This window comes from Photinus pyralis, unplaced genomic scaffold (assembly GCF_008802855.1).
Source record: "Photinus pyralis isolate 1611_PpyrPB1 unplaced genomic scaffold, Ppyr1.3 Ppyr1.4_LG10, whole genome shotgun sequence".
NCBI classification, from domain to species: Eukaryota; Metazoa; Arthropoda; class Insecta; order Coleoptera; family Lampyridae; genus Photinus; species Photinus pyralis.
The window spans coordinates 19,443,848-19,465,462 of record NW_022170250.1 but is presented as its reverse complement, the minus strand read 5'-3'; the positions used below and the strand labels follow the sequence as shown (position 1 = coordinate 19,465,462).

Genomic DNA, 21,615 nt, shown 5'->3' with positions numbered 1-21,615 from the left:
GTAAACCCAAGGTTCTTGTATGAGGCAAACGCCTGTCTGCCTTACAGAAAGTTGGCGGCCTATTAAGCAGGTCGCCCCCTTACTGTGTTGCAAATTGCTCTGTAAGAAGGTTACCTTGTCCATCACCGATGTACTTAGGCTCCCCCCTCCTCTAAAGATGCCGACGGCTCTGACCCCATCTCGGAGCCAAGGACCGCCACACGAGCCAACAGCTCGTCGACATCTTGTTCGACCTGCGAGGGCGCCAATTCTAATTCCAACGCCTCGAGGTCTCCACCTAAGGGTTGGACCCCCTCCATTGCAGCGGAACTGGGTCCCGCTGCTCCGGCGGAGCCCTCTCCCTTTGCTTGCGCAGCCGGAGCACTCGCCTTCGTCACGAAAGTGACGTGGGAGACCCCCGCGTGCGCCTTAAGGTTCTGCCGCTGGAGTGCCCTGTAGGATGCCTCATCCACACCAAATGCGAGAAGCACCCTACCAGGCTCCTCCCTGCGAAAGAACGTCCTCCATAAGTTCGTCCTGAGCCCAGGATTTTGCCTATGGAGGCGCTTTAAAATGATGGCCGTGTCATCCGGGAGCCCGTGCAACACTGCCATCACCTTTACCACCTTTGGGACGTGCCTCTGTACTTTCAGAGACGCACCTTCCCAAGGCTTGATTAGAGAGACGGTCCTCTCCAGCCAGTCCAGAGTCCACTGGTCCTCGCACTCAGCCACAACGACCCCATGCGAGTTCCAGCGGAACCCGGCCAGCCTCGGAAAAGGCCCGACCTCCAAGTCGTCTACAGCCACATTTAGTGCAGCCATAATGCACCTCGACTGAGCCTCAGTGAGGTCCACCTCCGGGTACGACACCGGTAGGATAGCCACCTTGAGGCCCGCCGCAGCGACTTGCCCATAGGTCCCCGGTGCACCCGTGGGTGCCCCAGGACCTTTGGACTTCTTTTGAGGTTGCACCGAGCCAGACCCTGGAGTGCTACCCTCCGATCTGAGACGCTTGGTCCCAGACGTCGGTTCGCCTTCCTGAGCCACCGACCCAGCCGCAACCTTCGATTTTAGCACCTGACCCGGGGTTTTACCCTCGAGCCGCCGCTTCCTGGCCAACGCCTTTTGCGCCCCCGTCCTGTTCTTCTTACGGGACGGAGCTGGTCCAGGTCCTTGGGTGGAGCCCTGCTTTGGGGCTGTCCCCTCTTTCGAGGAGCCTGCCCCTACACAGGACCCCTGTTGTGGCCCTGGTTCATTGGTCCCCCCTGACGAGGAGCCCTGTAAAGGAAAATTATGTTTTTGTTTTGTATCCATATTGTTCCCACGAGTAATGCGGAAGAGCGGTATCACCTGCGCAGAGCCGCTTGCGCAGGGCTTGGCTACAATACCACTCGGAGGTCGCCCGGTATCCGAGGGGCACCGTTATCGACACTGCACCCCAGTGTCACGCAGTCCTCAGCACTGTAGCTAACACCTTGACTTGGGAGGTTGGTCCGCGGTAGCGACCTTCGTTGCTGCCAGTCTGGGTTTCAGCCCCGACGAGCAACTTATAATCGCTACTACCCACACAGAGACACTTGTCACCTTACGATCATTCAGGGCTTGCGTGGGCGTTCCCCTATCCGCCACCTGGGGACGCGCCCGATGGGTGCCTAACCGCACGGGGCAGGATCCCAGTGCAAAGCGCTCTTCATATTGGGTCTCGCCGGTAATCCGGATATTCAAATCGAACCTGGGGCGTTCGAGGGCCTCGATTACATAAAATATCTCCTGCTATCGTCCATCAACGTTAAAGAATTAGATCCGGATTCGTTCAGAGGTTTGGGGCACGTACACAGGGTCGAGCTGGATGGCAACCTTATCTCCTCCGCCGAGACCTTAAAGGCTTTACCGCCAACGAAAATTGTGCTTCTGGAAAAGAATCCATTGGAACCTACCGACCTGAAATTGAACGGATTAGGTCTTGAAAATATTGATGTCGTTTCGTTTGAGAAGATATCCTATCAGAGGGACGGGGACAAATGGAACTTGGTGGAGAAACGCATTGAAGACGTCGATGAGAGTTACGAGTGGTTTCCAGAAGAAGAAGATGAAAATGAATAACTTTGTTTACCTGCTTAGAATCGTCATGGACATTCAACGGCCTTAATTGAAACCCCAAACTGCCACTTAAGAGAATGAGTTACCAAAAAAAACGAACTACCTATAATCCAACTGTCTTTTGTACAACTGTTTTCGGCCGAAAAACAAGTTGTACAAAATCATCAATTGTGACACGAAAATAGAAAAAATACATTATGATACTCGTTTATGATACTCGTTTATGAGGTAACCTTCGCATTTCACATGCCTTTATACCTACGTGTCAAGAGGGTTAACAAATTAGATATACCTTAAAATAGTTAATGATTATCAAGTTATCTTGTTATTATCATTACGAGGACCTTATTATTTTCGTTCGAAACTAAAAAAATATTTCATTATTTATAAACGAACCACAGGTTGCAATGTCGATAAAGACTTGAGTTGCTCTATTATGTCACCAGTGATGGATTCTGGATTATGATAGGAGGGTGGACAGGGTCCACGCGTACCTAGGCCTGAAATTTGAGCCCTTTGTACTACCACGAGTAACCCCAAGTTGCTTCTTGCATTTGCCAACGGCGCATGCTGTCGTTCCTCTCGTCTTTCCGCAAGTATTCCCGTTCCCCGGTATTCATACAGTCGGTCATCTTGTCCCGATAGAGCTGTCTGCGTTCTTCGGTTAGTATGGCCATAGGTACCATACGGTCCATAACACACACGGCCTCTTCCGACACAGTGCGGATTGCACTGGCTGCTCTCAGGGCACTGAGTCGATACTTGTGCCACTTTACAACACTGAAGCATATTATTTAATTGAATTCGAATTTTATTAATATTTTATCATGAGAAAAAAAATGTTTCTGTGGCGTAAGTAGGTAGTAACCATGGTAATAGAATCATCAACATTAGTTACGATAATTTATGCAGCGTACTTTAAGTTCCATTGGTGACGCACTTTATAAGAAACAATGAATTTTTTCTCCAACCACCTGAATAAGACGCTATTTTGTGACAGTGTTCGGTACGTAAAATTGACGTTTTGCGGATTAATCGCTTTCACCGTGGCAACTGTACAAAAAGTGGATACTTTTGGTCCTAGTACCAAAAAGAAATTGACCTTGAAAGTTGGCCAATTAAAAAATTACAATCACGGAGATATGTCACATTGACATCGTTTTACATTGCAGGTTATAAGATATTTCTATACATACAAATCAAATATTTTTGCATATTCAGTGCAAATAATGATGTTACCTATACGTATGTACATGTATTGAAAATGATTTACGCTCGCTATTTTTATTTAAACCATGTGTATGTAACGTAATTTACATATTCGATGAACGTAATTTTAATACTTATACAACCCACCGTCGCGCATAACGCCATCTACTTCAGACCCATTGCACTATTATCTGTCATTTTGAATTCAAAATTTGAAAAAGTTAATTGCAATTAATTTTAATTAAAAAACTGTATAGTAAGTTTTTTATTTCCATACAAAATATAACAATATTAATTGTGTATACAATAGAAATGAGTGAAACTGATAGCGACATGGATTGCACTCCGCCAGAGATTTTAGAAACGGCAGAACATGCTACCTCAAGATTTGCTCCCTACAATGTCGCGAGGGGTAAGAAGTAAGAAGTAAGAACGAATAGGTTATAAGTTAACCTAAAAACTAGAGTGGTATGACACGTGAGGACAAGAAAGCAGAAGTTCTTATACTAGTAGTGAAACTGTGACTGAATCTAAATTCGAATATAATTTGAAGTAAAGGGGGTTGGAGAAAAAATTTTATGTTTTATTCGTACAAAAAATGCGTTTTCGGGACTCGGAAGGTTGCTGGACTCCGCTAACGCGTCGTCCAGCAACTATCTTCCTCGTCCCGAAAACTCACATTTTTTGTACTAATGAAACAAATGACTATTATAGATAATGAAACTTAGAAACCGTTCAAAATGTCAGTATTATAAAAAAACACGGGGGTAACTAAAAACTTAGATTAGAGTGGTTAAAAAGACTAAAGATACTATAGAGGTTAAACATGTCAAAATGGCTCGAGGAGGGGCACCGTCTTTGGATGACCTTGAAAATTTATCGGGTATAATGACCTCCGATGACCTTGAAAATGTATGTGGACAATGACCACGGATGACCTTGAAAACGTAATTTGATAACAAAAAATGGAATCAATATCCTCAGATGACCTTAAAGATATATGGGGTCAATGACCTCTGATGACATTGGAAATATAATTTGATGCCACAAAAATAGGGTCAATGACCTCGGACGATCTTAACAATTAATAAAGTCAATGATCTCGGATGACCTTGAAAATTAATGGGCCAATGACCTTGGATGTCATTGAAAATGAAGTCATTAATCGATCCAGCATTATACCGGCAAGATGGTGCAGTTTAAAGAAAATATTATATTATATTATATTACATTATGTTTTATTATATTATATTATATTATATTATATTATATTATATTATATTATATTATATTATATTATATTATATTATATTATACTGTATTATAATATATTATTTTCTTCGATCTTCCTTCGAGCTCCTGTAGGTTACCTATTCTCTTCACCACGAATTGGTGATACTTTCCACCGTCCCCTCTTATCCAACAGGGAGAGGTTCGGTTGTCAGTTTACATATTGTATTCATTACGCGCATTTATCGTCCTTCCTTATCTTCACTTGATGAAACATTTCCATAATATCGGCAGTTATAGCAATTACACATTGTCTGAATTTCTGGTAGAGGTTTCAAATAATCAGGTCCTGTCATTATTCCGCAATTGAGTCATGTGTTCTTACTGCAGCGTCGAAAATCAAACGAAGTTTCGGTTTTTTTGGATTTACCGGCGCTCCAAAGTGAGGTCAGCAAATTCCTTATTCCTTTCTATCGTCATTTCATCAAGATATAATCTTCAATTTTACTGCACTCGTATTGTCTCGCAAAGTCTTGGTTTTTATGCAACCTCCTATTCCTATTCCTAGCAATTCCTCTGTTTTATTGTAGCCTATTATTTTCATCTAAAGTGATCTTCCACTTGTCTTTATTCCTTTTTGCTGCCGTGCTTTTCATCATTCGCACCTTTTTATTCTCCGAATCTCGCAAGTTATATTTATAGATTTTTACCCCAAAATCTCCTAAAGTCTTCTGGTGGGTACGATTAGATGCACTCGTGGCTGCCCTATCTAACGTGGATATCTTGGAGTCTTATGTTCTCTCCCTTTATATTCGTCCTTTCCACATCTGTCTTTTCTGCAACTTCCTACATTGTGACCAGCATTCAAATATAGATAACAAAGGGGTTTTTGTGCGAACAATTTCTCGTTCTTCCACAGATTTCGTTTTGAATTACTTGCTGTCTTGAATTCTTCGTCACATTCTGGGCATTTCCGCAAATATTTTCCTTCTGTGGTTTTCCCAATTAAGTGTCTAGACTTGTACTCCATTTTTCGATTCTTTTCGTCTATGTTAACAAATTGTTTGCCACTGACGTTGTTAGTAAAATTTTACCCCTCCTCGAGCCATTTTGACATGTTTACTCTCTATAGTATCTTTAGTCTTTTTAACCACTCTAATCTAAGTTTTTAGTTCCCCCCGTCTTTTTTTATAACACTGACATTTTGAACGGTTTCTAAGTTTCATTATCTATAAAATTCATGGTTTCTTATAAAGTGCGTCACCAATGGAACTTAAAGTACGCTGCATAAATTATCGTAACTAATGTTGATGATTCTATTACCATGGTTACTACCTACTTACGCCACAGAAACATTTTTTTTTCTCATGATAAAATATTAATAAAATTCGAATTCAATTAAATAATATGGTTCAGTGTTGTACAGTGGCACAAGTATCGACTGAGTGCCCTGAGAGCAGCCAGTGCAGTCCGCACTGTGTCGGAAGAGGCCGTGTGTGTTATCGACCGTATGGTACCTATGACCATACTAACCGAAGAACGCAGACAGCTCTATCGGGACAAGATAATCGACTGTATGAATACCGGGGAACGGGAATACTTGCGGAAAGACGAGAGGAACGACAGCATGCGCCGTTGGCAAATGCAAGAAACAACTTGGGGTTACTCGTGGTAGTACAAAGGGCTCAAATTTCAGGCCTAGGTACGCGTGGACCCTGTCCACCCTCCTATCATGATCCAGAATCCATCACTGGTGACATAATAGGGCAACTGGTTCGTTTATAAATAATGAAATATTTTTTTTAGTTACGAACGAAAATAATAAGGTCCTCGTAATGATAATGACAAGATAACTTGATAATCATTAACTATTTTAAGGTATATCTAATCTGTTAACCCTCTTGACACGTAGGTATAAAGGCATGTGAAATGCGTAGGTTACCTTATAAACGAGTATCATCATCATGTATTTTAAACTTGTATTGGTTTCAGTTGGTCTAATTTGTGTAGGTGTTGCCTCAGGTATGTAGGGCTATTTTGTAGAAACTTGGTTGCTACGCTTTTTGATACACGTCGACTATACACTCGTATTTATTTTAAATTTGATTTCCTTAAACGTATCGATTCGTAGGGGGTTCTACAAGATATTGCCATGATTGCGTTGGTAGGACCGACACGTCCCCCAAAGACTTCTCGAACTGCCGTAACTATGTTAATGTCACCAAGAATGACGACTGTTCATCACAAGCTTATTGCATATCTAAATTAGGGAGTAAGTAATATGGTACCTAATACACGAGTATCAGCTCTCTCTTTTTAGCTGAGACAAGAAACAAAGTCACCGTTGAGATAGCGGTGAGAATGTGTTCTGACCGTAATTGTGAGTGGCAGAGGAAATATAACGCAGGAGAAAAATACTGTTCGGAGTGCCAAAGCGACTATTGCAATAATGACAAGTTTTGATCAGTAAGACCAAGCCTCTATAAGGATTGTGGACATTTTTCTTCATACTATATTATAAGTTATTTTACTATTCTTTAATATTTGTGTTCTTATTTCTTTCATATTATCTTCTAAACTACACAGTGTAAGAATTATTTTGGGTTGATCGGATTGATATTAAATATACAGGGTGTAATGATAGTTACACATAAGGTGTTTTTGTTCGGCCATTTTGTTTAGAGTTGTCATAATGGCATTAATCTGTCAGCCATTGAGTTCTGAGCTGTGGTCATTTTGAGAGCGGTAAAATTTATAATTCCCCACTCTCTTACCGCTAATGGTCAGAAATACCGTATGTATAACTATCATTATACCCTGTATATTTAAAACGACAGCCGATCACAGTATAAAATTCGAAATCCAAATTTACCGCAACAAAATGGCCAACATCCGCAGATTCAAAAATTCAAATCTCCCGCACAAATTAAAACTTACCGCGACAAAATGGCGAACATCCGGAAATTTAAAATTCAAATCTGCCGCGCAAATTCAAATTTACCGCCATAAAATGACGCAGCCAAATACAGTGCGGTACGTGTGACGTAAAAAAGTGGAGGGGCGAGCTGACCTCTCACTACTCACAAAAATTATGAAAAATTCTGTTGGTATTTGATACCAAACGCATTAGTTCCGCCTCAGCGACTTGCCCATAGCTTCGTGATGCACTTGCAACTTTGGGTGCTCTAGAACCTCTAAGCTTCTCTTCAGGCTGCCCTGAGCCAGACCCTGAAGTGCTTCCATCCCATCTGACACGCTTGGTCTCTGACGCCGGGTTGACCTTCTGAGCCAACGACCCAAACACAGCCTTAGACATTGACGCAGGGCCCACCCTATTTTATACATGAACTCACTGCTTATGAATTTATTATTGGTCTCAATTACAATGGAATTTTGTGACAACATAGTCACCCAAATTCCCTGTATAATTAGTCGTAATGACATTATTATCAGGCTGAAGAGCGTAATGAGGTCTGTGAATGCGATATGTGTTTGCACAGCTTGCAACCTGTTTTAATTTAATAAATTTATTATTCTTAAATGTTTTCTATTTTTTTTAATGGTACAACCTAGATTGAGCGCCTTTTCCAACAGATGTTGGAAGACGCAATCATGGCCACTTTCTCCGTCCGTCCATGCAAGGGGGCCACTACTCCTACAGCCAAGTCAAATCTTGACGATAAATGTGCGCATGCGCATTCTGCCAACTTTCTTATTTATAGACATATTTTTTGAAATTTTAACGCTTATAGTGAAGACAAGCATATTGCATATTCTAAAAATGAAATGTGCCCATGCGCAAAGTCAACTTTCTTATTTATGGAGATATTTCGTCGAAATTTTAACCCCAAATGCTTCTAGTAAAGACAAGAATATTGCATATTGTAAAAATCAGATGTGCGCAGGCGAATACTACGCAATGCCAACTTGTTTATTTATAGAGATATTTCTTTGAAATTTTAACCACAGAGCTCGCGACAGATGCCGCATATTATAAAAACGATATACGTCCTTGGCTACAGCAATAACACCTATTCATCCTAAATCAGTCTATTTCAAACGCACAAGTCAATTGCAAATGGGTAATAAGGCAACCGGTAGTAAAACAAGGAAAGGAGTATGTAACGTTCTTTTCTTACCAATTGATATTTAAAATTTATATTCCATTTAAGCAACTTCGAAATGTACTCGTTGATCGTTGAGTGAGAAATAGTAAAGAGGCGTAACTGTAATGTAAAATTGCGACACATATTCCCCATCTCACTCACCGAAGCTTCCCGTACCCCACAGTCCATAGTGGGAGGAGTGTGTTAGACGTGCGACGCTGATGCTTAAACGTCGCTCAACAAAACGAACGCTACTATAACTGCGGTAATCGACTACTCTACGAAATCGCCGATGTACTGAAGCATCTCGGATTAAGCTTCGTCTAAATTAATCGAGTTGCGCCTCTTTATATTTCTCACTCGACTCACTTTAAATTTAGTATTCTCGCTCTATGTAGGTATTTTCTTTGTAAACCCGTTTAATTTAGATCTCAGTTATTTCTATAGTAGATTTGATATTTCCTTAGTTCTTTGGTTCGCCACTAGAGGTCGTGATCTGCTTTTCTATTCTGCAAACACATTCCCTGTACTTCTTTCCTTCAGAGACGATCTAGCCATCATATTTTTTGCGTGCAAATCTTTCTCGATACGCCGTTACTTTTTACACTTGGTTTAGTGTCTACCTGTTTTGGCAATCAGCATATTTCTTTGGGTTATTTTCTCTCTATTTCTGATGTGCTGTGGTTGTGCTCCATTGAACACGCTTTGCATATGTTCGTTTGCAAGTAATTAGTGTGAGGTTATGTACTTCAGCATTTTTCTTAATACGTATTTTTTAGGGTTTATCTTCGCCCTTAAACTTATCTCTTAACTTCTTATAGTTAGACATAGACATTGGCCACGTCACGTGAGACATTACATTACCTACTTCGAAAATTGACACCTGGAGATGTACCTAATTGTTCCTATCTAACTGCAAGTACTTACGAAACCTTTTGGAGAATATTAGCTTTATGAATCGCTTCGATATTACTGATCCTACGTAATTTTCTTTTGTCGTTACCGATTACGATTCTTAATTACGTTATTTGTAACACTACGAAGAATTTGTTGATACTATCTTATTTACATTTTGAATTAAGTAAATTACATTGCTGTTGTATAGAAATTTAGTTATTTGTGCATAGTAAAGTAGTTTTTCTTGAGTTAACGTCACCGTCATGCTTTTATACACCGATTTGTACGGACGATCCGTGGTTGAGTCAAAATGTTGCTTTTGCTAGTGTAAAGTCATTATTATTGATTCTGATTGAGAATTAATTTCGGTTATAGTATAGGATTTACCTGATTAGTATCGGACGTTAAACATTCACTATCCCTCTGGTTTGTGTTACCTGTTACAGATAAGGCAGAAAAGCGCCGTGACTTTAGGGGGCAGTTTGAAGACATTATTATTATATTACGGCTTATGGATAATTCGCGCGGCTCCACTATTTATTTTTTTTTACTCCGGATCCGCTTAATATAGAGCCACGAAATTTCATTGATAGCTTGTCAATAGTGCACGTAATTAAATTATGGTGTCTTGTAATTTTTAAATAACACTGGGAATAATTAATTTTAAGGTTTAAAGTCTTTGAAGATAAAACCACGATAGCAAATCCGTGTTCTTCTATCTTTACATCATCATATTTCTTTTTCTAAGAACGATATTGTTACAATTATTCCGGTGTCCTAAAGTAGAATGATATGGGCTTCCAATTATAAGTATATAATAACTAATATGACATAACCCTGGACATAACTAATCTGGTATTAGTGCAGTTGTAATAGGCCCTTCAAAATCGCGCATTAATTATCCGCGCAAAGTAAAATTCATTACGCGAAAAACTTTCCTGTTTTTTCTAGAATTGTATCACATATTTGAAATAATTTGTGGACAAAGGACACAAAAATGTCTTTCAGACGGACTTCTTAAGAAATGGTTTTTTATTTCCTTTGGTCAGCAGTTTTAATAAATTGAGCGACTTCAGGAACACTAAACGCGCAAAGGAAATTATTATTTTTCAAATAATTATTACTAATCTATATTCAAATTGTGTCTCAAAGATTTAAATAGCCATGAAACTTACAAAACTCAAAATATTATATACAGGGTTAGTGAAAAGTATGGAATATATCTTCGTTAATATCAGAGATGGGCAGAATACTTTCAAAAAGTATTTGAATACTAAATAGTAAATACTTTACACAAATCAAAGGTATTTGAATACTAAATACTTTTACGTCCAGCACAAGCGAATACTAGATACAGATACATTGAAAAGTATTCAAATACTTAAAAAAATAAATATTCGAATACTTTCAAAAGTATTCTAATACTTTGAAAAGTATTTCATTATCTTACTTTCAAAAGTATTCGAATACAGCAAAAAGTATTCAAATACTTGTCACTCAAATACATTAAAAATTTAAAATAGTATACTAGATAAAAGGCTTAATACTACTTAAAAAATCAAGTTATACTTTGTATGGGGTTAGCTTTTTTTTATATTTCTATTTTTATATACAAATTTAAGGGGAGTAAAAGCGTATTATTATTATTATATTATTATATAGGAGGTACCTACCAGGACCCTTCTTATACCAGCTATATCCTTAAGAATACGTGTACCAGCTTTCAAAGCGTGGTGCACATGATACGTACGCCTTTCTGAAATTAATCCTAGCGATTTTGGAACAGATCCATTTTTGACCATCCGTTTGTCCGTGTGCATGATAACTTGTTTAGAAACGTGCGATCGCTTTGAAAATTGGTACACATGGTCTTAAGGATATAAGAAAGGTCCTTATTGTTTTTAAGTTACGTAGACTATCGAGTTCGGTATTCAGATGTATCGGATTTTTATATTTGATTTTGTCACAATGGAAACTTTCCCTAAACATTTCTAAATTGTTCTCAAATATTTGAATAACTTAAAAGTACTGCCTTTTTTTCAGGCCGGAAAAAAAATTGTCTGAGATCGACCGGGAAAAAACAATTTCTTATAGAATTCGATCCGTAGAATCCATAATTTCAAACAGTTTAAAGATTGGGCTACTAGTTCAGAAGTTACAGCCCTTTTAAGTTTTCTTTCGAAATTGGTTTCTAGTCCATAACTTTTGATTGAGAAGTCTGATTGAAAAAGTACGAATTGTTTTGGATTCTACGCACCAAAACTTTCACAGTTGTAATCTCAATTATAAATATTACATTTATTACGGAGCACGATGCAAACACGACCGCTCAGCTCAACGCACACATATAAAAAATTCCGTATAGAACGGATGCGAGGATGGAAGGAATGGGATGAATTAGAAGGAATACAAAGAAGGTAGATATTACAAAAGGCCACTGGCCAAGTACTTACATATTATAGTAGGAAACAAAAATGGAGAAGATAGAGTTGGGGCACGGGGCGATTCTGAAAAGGAGAGGAAGAGAAATTGAATTGCTCAAAGAACTTTTGCCAACAAGGATGAACACAAAAAATATGTTACGAAAGAAACGGAGAGGGATGGACCGAGGTTAAAAGGAGGAGAGGAATACGGGAAATGATGGAAGAAGAACTTAAAAAAAGGTACCAAGATATACAAGCGCCTCAACAGAGAGAAAAAAATCGAGAATTCACGAGGAAACAGAATGTACAAGGAAGAAGTGCGGAAATATATAAGAGAGGGAAGAAAAACACTAAACTAATAGCACGATTCAGATGCGCAAACCAGGAGAGAAGAAGAAGAAAGGAAACGCAGACAATATGAAGAAGAAGAAAGCACCTGAGAGGCTCGTAGGGTTAGCGTAGACTCCAAAAGTCTTTCCAAACTTTGATTTAAACGACACTGATTTCGTTGCAATTACAATTATAGTATTGGCCCTTTGATGGTGGACAAACTCCCTTAAACTGGTAACTTGGGGACTTTATTTTAAGCGACAAATGCTTGATAACCACAGGACCCCCATTAAACTTCTTCGTAAATGCTTAAACAGGCTAAACGTTCATTTTTTACACACGACTTGAATCTTTTAAAAGTCGTATACTTAACTAACTTCCTTCTAAAACGCGATAACAAATACGCTCAAACGGCTGTTTTTTAACGTGCGAAAAACGCGATCCACGATAGTACTCGCCAATCAAACGCTCGACCAACAAAAAGGGGTCGTTTAACTTCCGGTACGCTTACTTAAAACCTTTTCCCTCTCTTCACTGCCCTGCACCTATTCAATACGGCGATAATACGTCCTTATCTTGCAATTGAATTAGAGTACGCAACGATAAGAAATGTTCTTATCTACGACCGGAGAAAAACATGAGATAAACAATAAAGTCGATATTTATAAATCTATTTCGGCAGATTTTATCTGGTTGGCCCAAAAAGTATATCTAGAGAGCTTTCGATGACCATGTGCACTTTGACCCACAGTAATTGTCCACTTCCTGTGTTAATGCGCTTACTATTCCTATTTTTATTTTAGAATGGCAAAATTTTCGCTAAGTCCTGCAAGATTTTAGCACATTTTCTTGTGCGGTCTTTCGTTCGGCAACCCATCGCTCAAACTTTCGACATTAAATTCATAATTCAACTAAGAGAAGTAACAATTCCTTCGAATCAAACGCATTAGCACATTTATCACAAAAATCGAGATTCGACTTTTTTTTAGCAATGACGTTAATTTTCATCGAATATGATGAGTCATTCACCCAGTTACATGCGCCGCATCTTTTAGAGAATATTGATCGGCGACGACGGGTAGTTTAACTTTCCCTTTCCCAAACTTCATTGCTATTTCCACCAACACGTAAGATTCAATAAACTACTTTTCAGTGCGTGCCTATTATTAGACACGTTTCGTTCGATATTTATAAAAATTACGCCAAGTTCACTCGCGACTTTTAAAAATAGGCGGTTGTTGTACGAGTCGTGTTCTTTTCGGGTGTGTGCATTTAACAAAAGTGCTGTTTTCTTAAAATAAAGAAAATGTCGTTCGAGGGCCATCAATCCGTGGACGTTTTAATTGAGGCGATCGAAAAGATGGAAGGAAAGGAGACGCTTACTTCATTGTCAATGATTTCCAATAACGTGAGCTTACCTCCAGCAGGTAGCAGTGGACTTTTCGAGCAGACATTCCCATTACTGGAATACCTCTACATCAACAACAACCAAATAACTCGACTCAATGATGGTGGATTTTCAGACCTGAATCGCCTGAGGTACCTCGAGTTAAAAAATAATGGATTAACCGAGCTCGAAACTGGAGCGTTTACTTACCTGCCCTCGCTTTTCCATCTCAATCTGTCGGACAATAAGTTGGAGGTCCTGCAAAATAGAGTGTTTGAGGGATTGGAGCGTTTAGGAGTTCTAATCCTAAATAATAACGAAATAAAGGAGGTTGAAGGTGAAGTTTTCCGCAACTTACACGGCCTGGTCAACTTAGAGTTGGCTAATAACCAAATTGAGGCGCTGAACGATGGGGTCTTTCAAGATTTGGAGAATTTGGCTCATTTGGTGCTAAGGTATAACAAGCTACAACGGTTGGATACCTCACTAGTGGCTCCATTAAAGAAACTGATTCACTTGGACATGTCCCACAACCAAATCTCCAAGATTCCGGAGAATTTTCTGTGCGATCGACTGATTGATGGATACCGTGTGAGTTTTTCACACAACCAGATTGCAGAAATTGGAACCTGCGCGTTTAGAGGTTTGGTGATACGTGATGGGGAGCTGGATTTGGGCCACAATCAACTGAAGGTGTTAAAAGCGGGTTCACTCTCGAAGGTGGAGGCGAACAAGGTCATTCTCTCTCACAATTCTACTGAAACCATTGAAAACGGGGCATTTGAAGACTGTGCTTGCACCGAGCTACACTTGGACAACAACAATTTGGCTGAAATCACGGGTCAGCAACTAAAAGGTCTGAAAGTCAATAGACATCTGCGCCTATCCCGCAATCGCATAGTAAGCTTCGAAGGAGCATTCGTAAATTGCTGCACTTTAGGAAGGCTGGATTTGGATTACAACCAGATTGACCACCTACCAAATTCATGTTTCGATGGTTTGGAAAACCTGATCCTACTTTTGTTAAACCATAACTCCATCAAAACCATACAGGAAAATAGCTTTTCTGGTCTGCCCAAGCTTTACACAATATTTCTGATCAAAAATCAAATACAAACGCTCCACCCGCGGTGCTTACGCCCGCTGGAAAATCTAGAAGAGCTACTATTGTGCGCAAATAAAATAAGCGCGTTGCCAGACGGACTGTTCGACGGAAACACGCGCATGCACGACCTGAACTTGCACGACAACCACCTTACGGAAGTGCCACCGCTCTTCGGTGGCATTGCAACGTTAAGAAAGCTCAACTTGGGCTTCAACAAAATAAGTGAAGTTCCGAAGAACAGCTTCGCCGCCGGAACCGATCGCAAAGCACTCTCAATGTTGAATCTCGCTGGTAACGCGAACATTAAACTCGACCCTGGGGCGTTCGAGGGCCTCGATTACGTCAAATACCTCGTGCTATCTTCGATCAACGTTAAAGATGTGGCTCCGGATACGTTCAGGGGTTTGGGTAGCGTACATAGGCTTGAGCTGGACGGAAATCTTATCGCATCTCCTGAGACCTTAAGGGGTTTACCGCCGACGAAAGTTGTACTTCTGGAAAATAACCCACTGGAAGCTGCCGACTTGAAATTTGACAGATTAGGGCTGGATCATATTGACGTTATTTCGTTTGAGAAGATATCCTATCAAAGGGGTGCGGACAAATGGAGCTTGGTAGACAAACGCATTGAAGATGTTGATGAGACCTACGATTGGTGTCCAGAAGAAGAAGGTGAAAATCAATAATCTTGTTTATCTGCTTAGAATTGTCACGGATATTAGAGGCCTTAACAAGGAAATAAAGAAGCATAAAGAGCTTGCATACAATACTGCTATATTACTTATATTATATTATATTATGTTATTTAATGTTACGTTAAGTTACGTTACGTTACGTTATGTTACGGTACGTTACATTACGTTACGGTACGTTATGTTACGTTACGGTACGTTATGTTATCTTATCTTGTATTATATTAATATGTTATATGAAACAACCTTTATGAAAACTGTGGAAAACCGTATATCTACCCCGTTAAATAAATTGAAATTGCATCAAAAGAACCACAGCCTCACTAAAATTGGAGAAAACGTGCTCTTGATTCAATTGCAATAAGAGTTCTTTATCGCTACGTAAAGCTAATTAAATTTGGAGCTAATCATGTTTCGCCCATAAGAAAACACGGGTTGTTAATTTCATTAGACGAAGTATCAATTATCCTGCAGAAGGGGGAACGGAACTGAGAGAGTGAATAATGATTTAAATAGCAGAGGAAGACGTGAATCGAGGATTTTTTGGCCGTGGATATTAATCGTTGCCTTTCGTTTGGTGGGCACTTTTAGTGTATGGCAGTCTGCCAAAAACAAAAATTCAAAATTATAAAAAAAACATTAAATATTATAACGTTATTCGGTGGTAGTTAAATATAACCCACTACCACATTATTTGCACGGCCACAATTAAAACATTTTTTTTTGTTTCGATAGATCGTAAGTATTCCTTACATGTTACATTTGCGGAAACTTTGAATTTGGCACATTTCTCCCCAATATAAGCGGTACGGTGACCTATAGGGAATTTGTCATATTTATTAACGTACATTTCTAGCCGGATGTTATGGTTATGGTTTACCTAGCGACTCAAACACAGCTTTCTGTAACATTTTCTGCATGGTCACCTTTCACTGCTCTGGGTTCAAGGCAAACACCAAAGAACAGTCAAATAGACCAAAAAGAAGTGAAGAAAAATTTAATCGGAAAAATTAATTTGTACAAAACCTATAATAAAGAGAATTGGTGCAACTAGAACATGAAATGAAAGTCTAAAGATAAGATTAAGACTAAGAACCGAGTTAAAGGTACTAAATAGAGAGTAAACGATAAAAAACGGGACTATCAAGGTTTAGGAGAATACAAAAACTAAATAACCTTATAAAATTAAAGATACCAAGATATGAAGAGAAGAGAGAAATTAAACCAAAGGAAAATTTAAGCTTAAAGGGACCAAAGAGACAATAGGCAACTAAAAGCAGATTAAAGTATAAAAAGGTTAAAAAGAAAGGGTCAAAAATGACTAAAGTGACTAACGAGACTAAACAGACTAGAGAGATCAAAGAGATGAAGAACGCTAAACGAAAAATTAAATAAAAAGGCAAATATTGTAAAATAAAAAAGACTACAATGCACTGAAAAGTTGGACCAAAATGAAATCAGTAATAAAATAAAAAATAGTGGCATGAGAGCCTGTTTAAAACACTAAAAAGGCCATAAGTATCTCAAGAATTGACTAAATAGAAACTTAAAAAGAAAGTCAAAGGAACCAAAGGGACGTAGAATGTCAATAAAAGACAAAAATGACGATAGTGAAGCTCTAAAAATATACCTACTAAGGGTTAAGGGAAAAGAAAAGAAAACTAAAGGGAGACTAAGAACTGGCTACTGGGTACTGGATTAAAGAGGCTAAGTAAGGCAAAGACACCAAGAAAAAGAGATCAAACAAACTAAAAGTACACCTGAACGAAACAACGGGGAGGACAAAAAAACACACGAGACAATTGCCTACTGAAAGTATTAACACGAGGTTTATAGCAGAAAAAAGAACAAAAGGACTAAAAAGACACTAAAAAATGACTTTAAAAAGGCCAAGGGGGGTTAAATTCTGAACTCTGAAATGATTAATGACCATGACATGGTAAGGTGGTATTAGGGGGAGAGAAGGGCAAGGAAACCAACGAACCCAAAAGGTTCGAAGAGGTAAACAAAGCAAAAGTGAAGAAAAAGTGACAAGAAACTCAAGAAAGTTACTAAACAGTCCAGAAACGTCAAAAATTATCGCTAAAATCAAACCGAAGACAAATACTACAATTGAAGCAAAATTGGGATTAAAGCGGGACCAAAAACGACACAAAGAAAATAAAAAACTTCCTAAAGGGGCAGTAAAGAGAGAATGAACATATACCACAAATATATAAGAGAAAAAGTGATACTAATAGATCCAAAAATCGACTGAAGTTACCAAAAAGGTTACAGGAACCACACACGTACCCGAAATGCTACATTTGAAGTGTAAAAACAATAGGATGATGAAAAAGGCTACCACAAGGGACAGAAATATGACAACGAAGACCAACCAAAAACATGAAACTAAACCTAAAGGAAACAAATGAAGAGTGGAGACCAAACTAAAAGTATTCCAATAAACCAAAAGCAGTGCAATTAACAATTGGATTAAAGGAACCACTTTAAATTTGGGCCACTCCTCTCCATATAAGCGGTAACGTGCTCAGGAGCAATTTTTCATGATTGTTAACGTACATTTTTGTAACCGAATATTAGTTTAAGTTTGATGTATGATTGTTTTCCAAAACATTATCATTTATCAATGGTATCGGCTTACGTAATCTGCTTCCTGCACCATTTTTCGCATGATCCTCTTTCGCTGCTCTAGATCCAACGTATTTTACATTTATGAATAATTATCGTGTCTACAGTTTGGGAGATTTTTCTGCAACATTATTAGTAGGACCACCCAGCGGATATTTACCATATTTATTTTCGCACCGGTTTTCGACGGAGGTTGAGCAGCTAATGGAACTTGTTATAAATCAAACATAGCTCTCTGTAACGTTCTCTACACGCCACAAAGCGAACTCTTCACCAATGTAATGGGTTGTATGACTATGGGCACACTTTTGATATTCGTTGAGTCACAAAGCTGGTAAATAAGACATGAGGGGAGAGAATTTTCTTTTCATAACAAAGAAGCCGAAGGTGCTGAAAGAAAAATGTAAAGTAGCCTGATGAGGAAATCAAGAGAAATTTAGAAGATTTTGAATTAGTTGGAGAAGTGGAAGAAGCAGAGGAACCAATCTACATATAACATTGTATTCATCTAAATTAACAATGAGCTTTTTATTTTACTTTTTTAGCCATAAACTACAATTTTAATACCAAGGGATAGTCTGCTTAGTTTCCAAGAACTTTTTGCTTGTGAAACACTCCTACAAAAAAACTGTAATTGCCGATCTACTTTTAAGATGTAATTACATTGGTATCCAACGTAAATCGATGAGTCCCACTTTTTTTTCCCCATCTCTTCCTTTCCTCTCCTCCTTTTGACATCCATTTTTCGCTGATTCCTATTTATGTTCTGTTTCCTTGTTTCAATTTATTCTATTTTTCTTTATTTGTTGATGTTTTTTTTACTAACGTTGGCCTCCTGTTTCCATTTTTTTTCTTCTCCTACTTCTTCCGGGCACACTTTTTATACATTCTAGTTTTCTGTATTCGTCGCTTTTTAAACTTAGCCCTTGATTATAAGAAGGGAAAGTGTATTTCCACCGATTGTTCAGACCAGGTACAATTTGTGACTCAACGAATATCAAAAGTGTGCCCATAGTCATACAACCCATTATACTGGTGAAGAGTTCGCTTTGTGGCGTTTAAAGAACGTCACAGAGAGCTATGTTTGATTTATAACAAGTTCCATTAGCTGCTCAACTTCCGTCGAAAACCGGTGCGTAAATAAATATGGTAAATATCTGCTGGGTGGCCCTACTAATAATGTTGGAGAGATCTCCCAAACGGTAGACACGATAATATAAGTGTAAAATACTAATATTCGGTTACAAATGTACGTTAATAATTATGACAAATTTCTCCTGGGCTTTTTTTACGTCTTCGAACCTTTTGGGTTCGTTGGTCTCCTTGCCCTTCTCGCCCTCTAATACCTTCTTACGATGTCATTCAGAGTTCAGAATTTAATTCCTTCTTGGTCTTTTTTAAGTCTGTTTTTATAGTGTCTTTTTAGCGCATTTCCACAAAAATAAAAAAAAATGCGCTATTGTGGCCACTTTGTCCGTCCGTCCGTCCGTCCGCTAACTTTGCGACGCTACTAGTTTTTTTATCTTAAGAGCTATTGTTCTACTTTTTTCGCTATTTGGTTCGTTATGGTGTCGAGTCTTGTACCAAGGAAGGAATTTTTTCTGTACCGCTTGCAAAAAAAGTTATTGTAAAAAAACAAAAAACCGTTTTTTACATGTTCCATAATTTTACACTTTTGCCGTTTATTAACGATCCTAGAGATCGTTTATAATTTTGCATTGCTATCTGTCGTCTGTCTGTTGGTCTGTCCGCTGTTCCTTTGTCTGTCTGTCCATCTATCTGTCCGTGTGAACGATAACTTTGTTTAGAAATGTTCGATCGCTTTTACATCTCCGTTAGTTATGAACTGAATTGCATGAAATTCAATATGGGCATAGCTTTAGCCATATAATACGCAATGCCAAAAGTTGAATCGAATCGATTCAAAATTCACAGTGCCCTTTTCGCATCTCGACCATTTATAAACCGAATTGCAAACTTTTTTACTTATAAAAGTATTTGAATGGAATTTGATACATAGGCACTTGGAATAAAGGAAAATCTAGCGCCAGTTTCAAAATTTTATTTTGCGCATGCGCAGTGCCAACTTTTTTATCTATGGAAGCATTTAAGTGAAATTTGATACTTAGGCGCTTGGAACAAAGGAAAATCTAACATTAGTTTTAAAATTTAGGTTTGCGCATGCGCAGTTCCAACTTTCTTATTTAGAAAAGCATTGAAATGAAATTCTTCTCATAAACTGAAATTGAAGTAGCACGTCAAAATGGATTGCCCATGTGCAACGCTATCTTTCATATTTGTGGCCGGATTTTTACGATTTTAACAGAAGTTGCATCTTACAAATGGGAAATGAATGCAAGTGGAAATGCGCTTTATGTAAATCGTTTACGATTACTTTTTAACTTGTTTTATCGTTCACTCACTATTTAGTAACTTTTACTCTGTTCTTAGTCTTAATCTTATCTTTGACTTCATTTCATCTGCTAGTTGCACCAATTCTCTTTATTATAGGTTTTGTATAAATTCATTTTTCTTCACTTCTTTTTGGCCGTTTTGACTGTTCTTTGGTGATTGCCTTGAACCCAGAGCAGTGAAAGGTGATCATGCAGAAAATGTTACAGGAAGCTGTCTTTAAGTCGCTAGGTAAACCATAAACAATAAAATCCGTCTAGAAATGCACGTTAATAAATATGACAAATTCCCTATAGGTCGCCGTATCGCTTATATTGGGGAGAAATGTGCCAAATTCAAAGTTTCCGTAAAGTAACATAAGGAATACTTGCGATCTATCGAAACAAAACAAATGTTTTAATTGTGGTCGGGCAAATAATGGGGCAGTGGGTTATATTTAACTACCACCGAATGACGTTATAATATTTAATGTTTTTTTTTATAATTTTGAATTTTTGTTTTTGAAATTGACATAATTTACTCTCAGTGATGGATCACGCGTATGAAAAGTGCAGTCTAGTGTTTTTGGTGTAAATGTTTGCACTATTTATGATTATGGAAGTTTAATTTATATAGTGCTGTGTGTAGTGCCATGGGGTCACTACACCATCCACAAAACCCCTCCAGCTAGCTCAAAACAAATCACACTTGAAATTTATAATTTCATAATCTCTCCTCGTACACTTCTGTCATTTGCTATAAAGAACAATCCCAATATTGACTTAAACTCACCTGAAATAAATCTTGGGCACAAATAGAAAGCAAATCGAACATGAAGACTCTCTCGCGTCGCACAATGGGTTCGAATAAACTCACAATTGATTGATTGACAATGACAAAAATTGATTCCGAAGCACATAAACAAAACCTCTGAAAGAAAGAAAAGCTTGTTGAGACATTATACTCCGCACTCAATCGGTCAACAACTAAATTAAGAAAAAAGGATCTTAAATAATTTACACCTCCTTCTTTGATAATGCTAATATTCTGGTCGTAAAAGGTTTGCGATATCCCTATCAAAGACACAATATCACTCTCTGATGGCGTCAGGGAAGTAATTTTGCTTCAAGTAT

General features: G+C 38.4%; 2 protein-coding genes across 2 annotated transcripts; both read left to right on the top strand.

The window, feature by feature from the left end:
- Positions 1-6,417: 6,417 nt before the first annotated feature.
- LOC116162088 lies at positions 6,418-7,169 on the top strand. The gene is made up of 3 exons (XM_031475622.1): positions 6,418-6,542; positions 6,652-6,792; positions 6,841-7,169. The coding sequence occupies exons 1-3, from the start codon at positions 6,485-6,487 to the stop codon at positions 6,981-6,983; spliced, it is 342 nt and encodes a 113-aa protein (XP_031331482.1). The 5' UTR covers positions 6,418-6,484; the 3' UTR covers positions 6,984-7,169.
- A 6,413-nt stretch (positions 7,170-13,582) lies between these two features.
- On the top strand, positions 13,583-15,454 carry LOC116162417 (slit homolog 2 protein-like). The gene has a single exon (XM_031476032.1). The coding sequence runs from the start codon at positions 13,583-13,585 to the stop codon at positions 15,452-15,454; it is 1,872 nt and encodes a 623-aa protein (XP_031331892.1).
- The last annotated feature ends 6,161 nt before the right edge of the window (positions 15,455-21,615 follow it).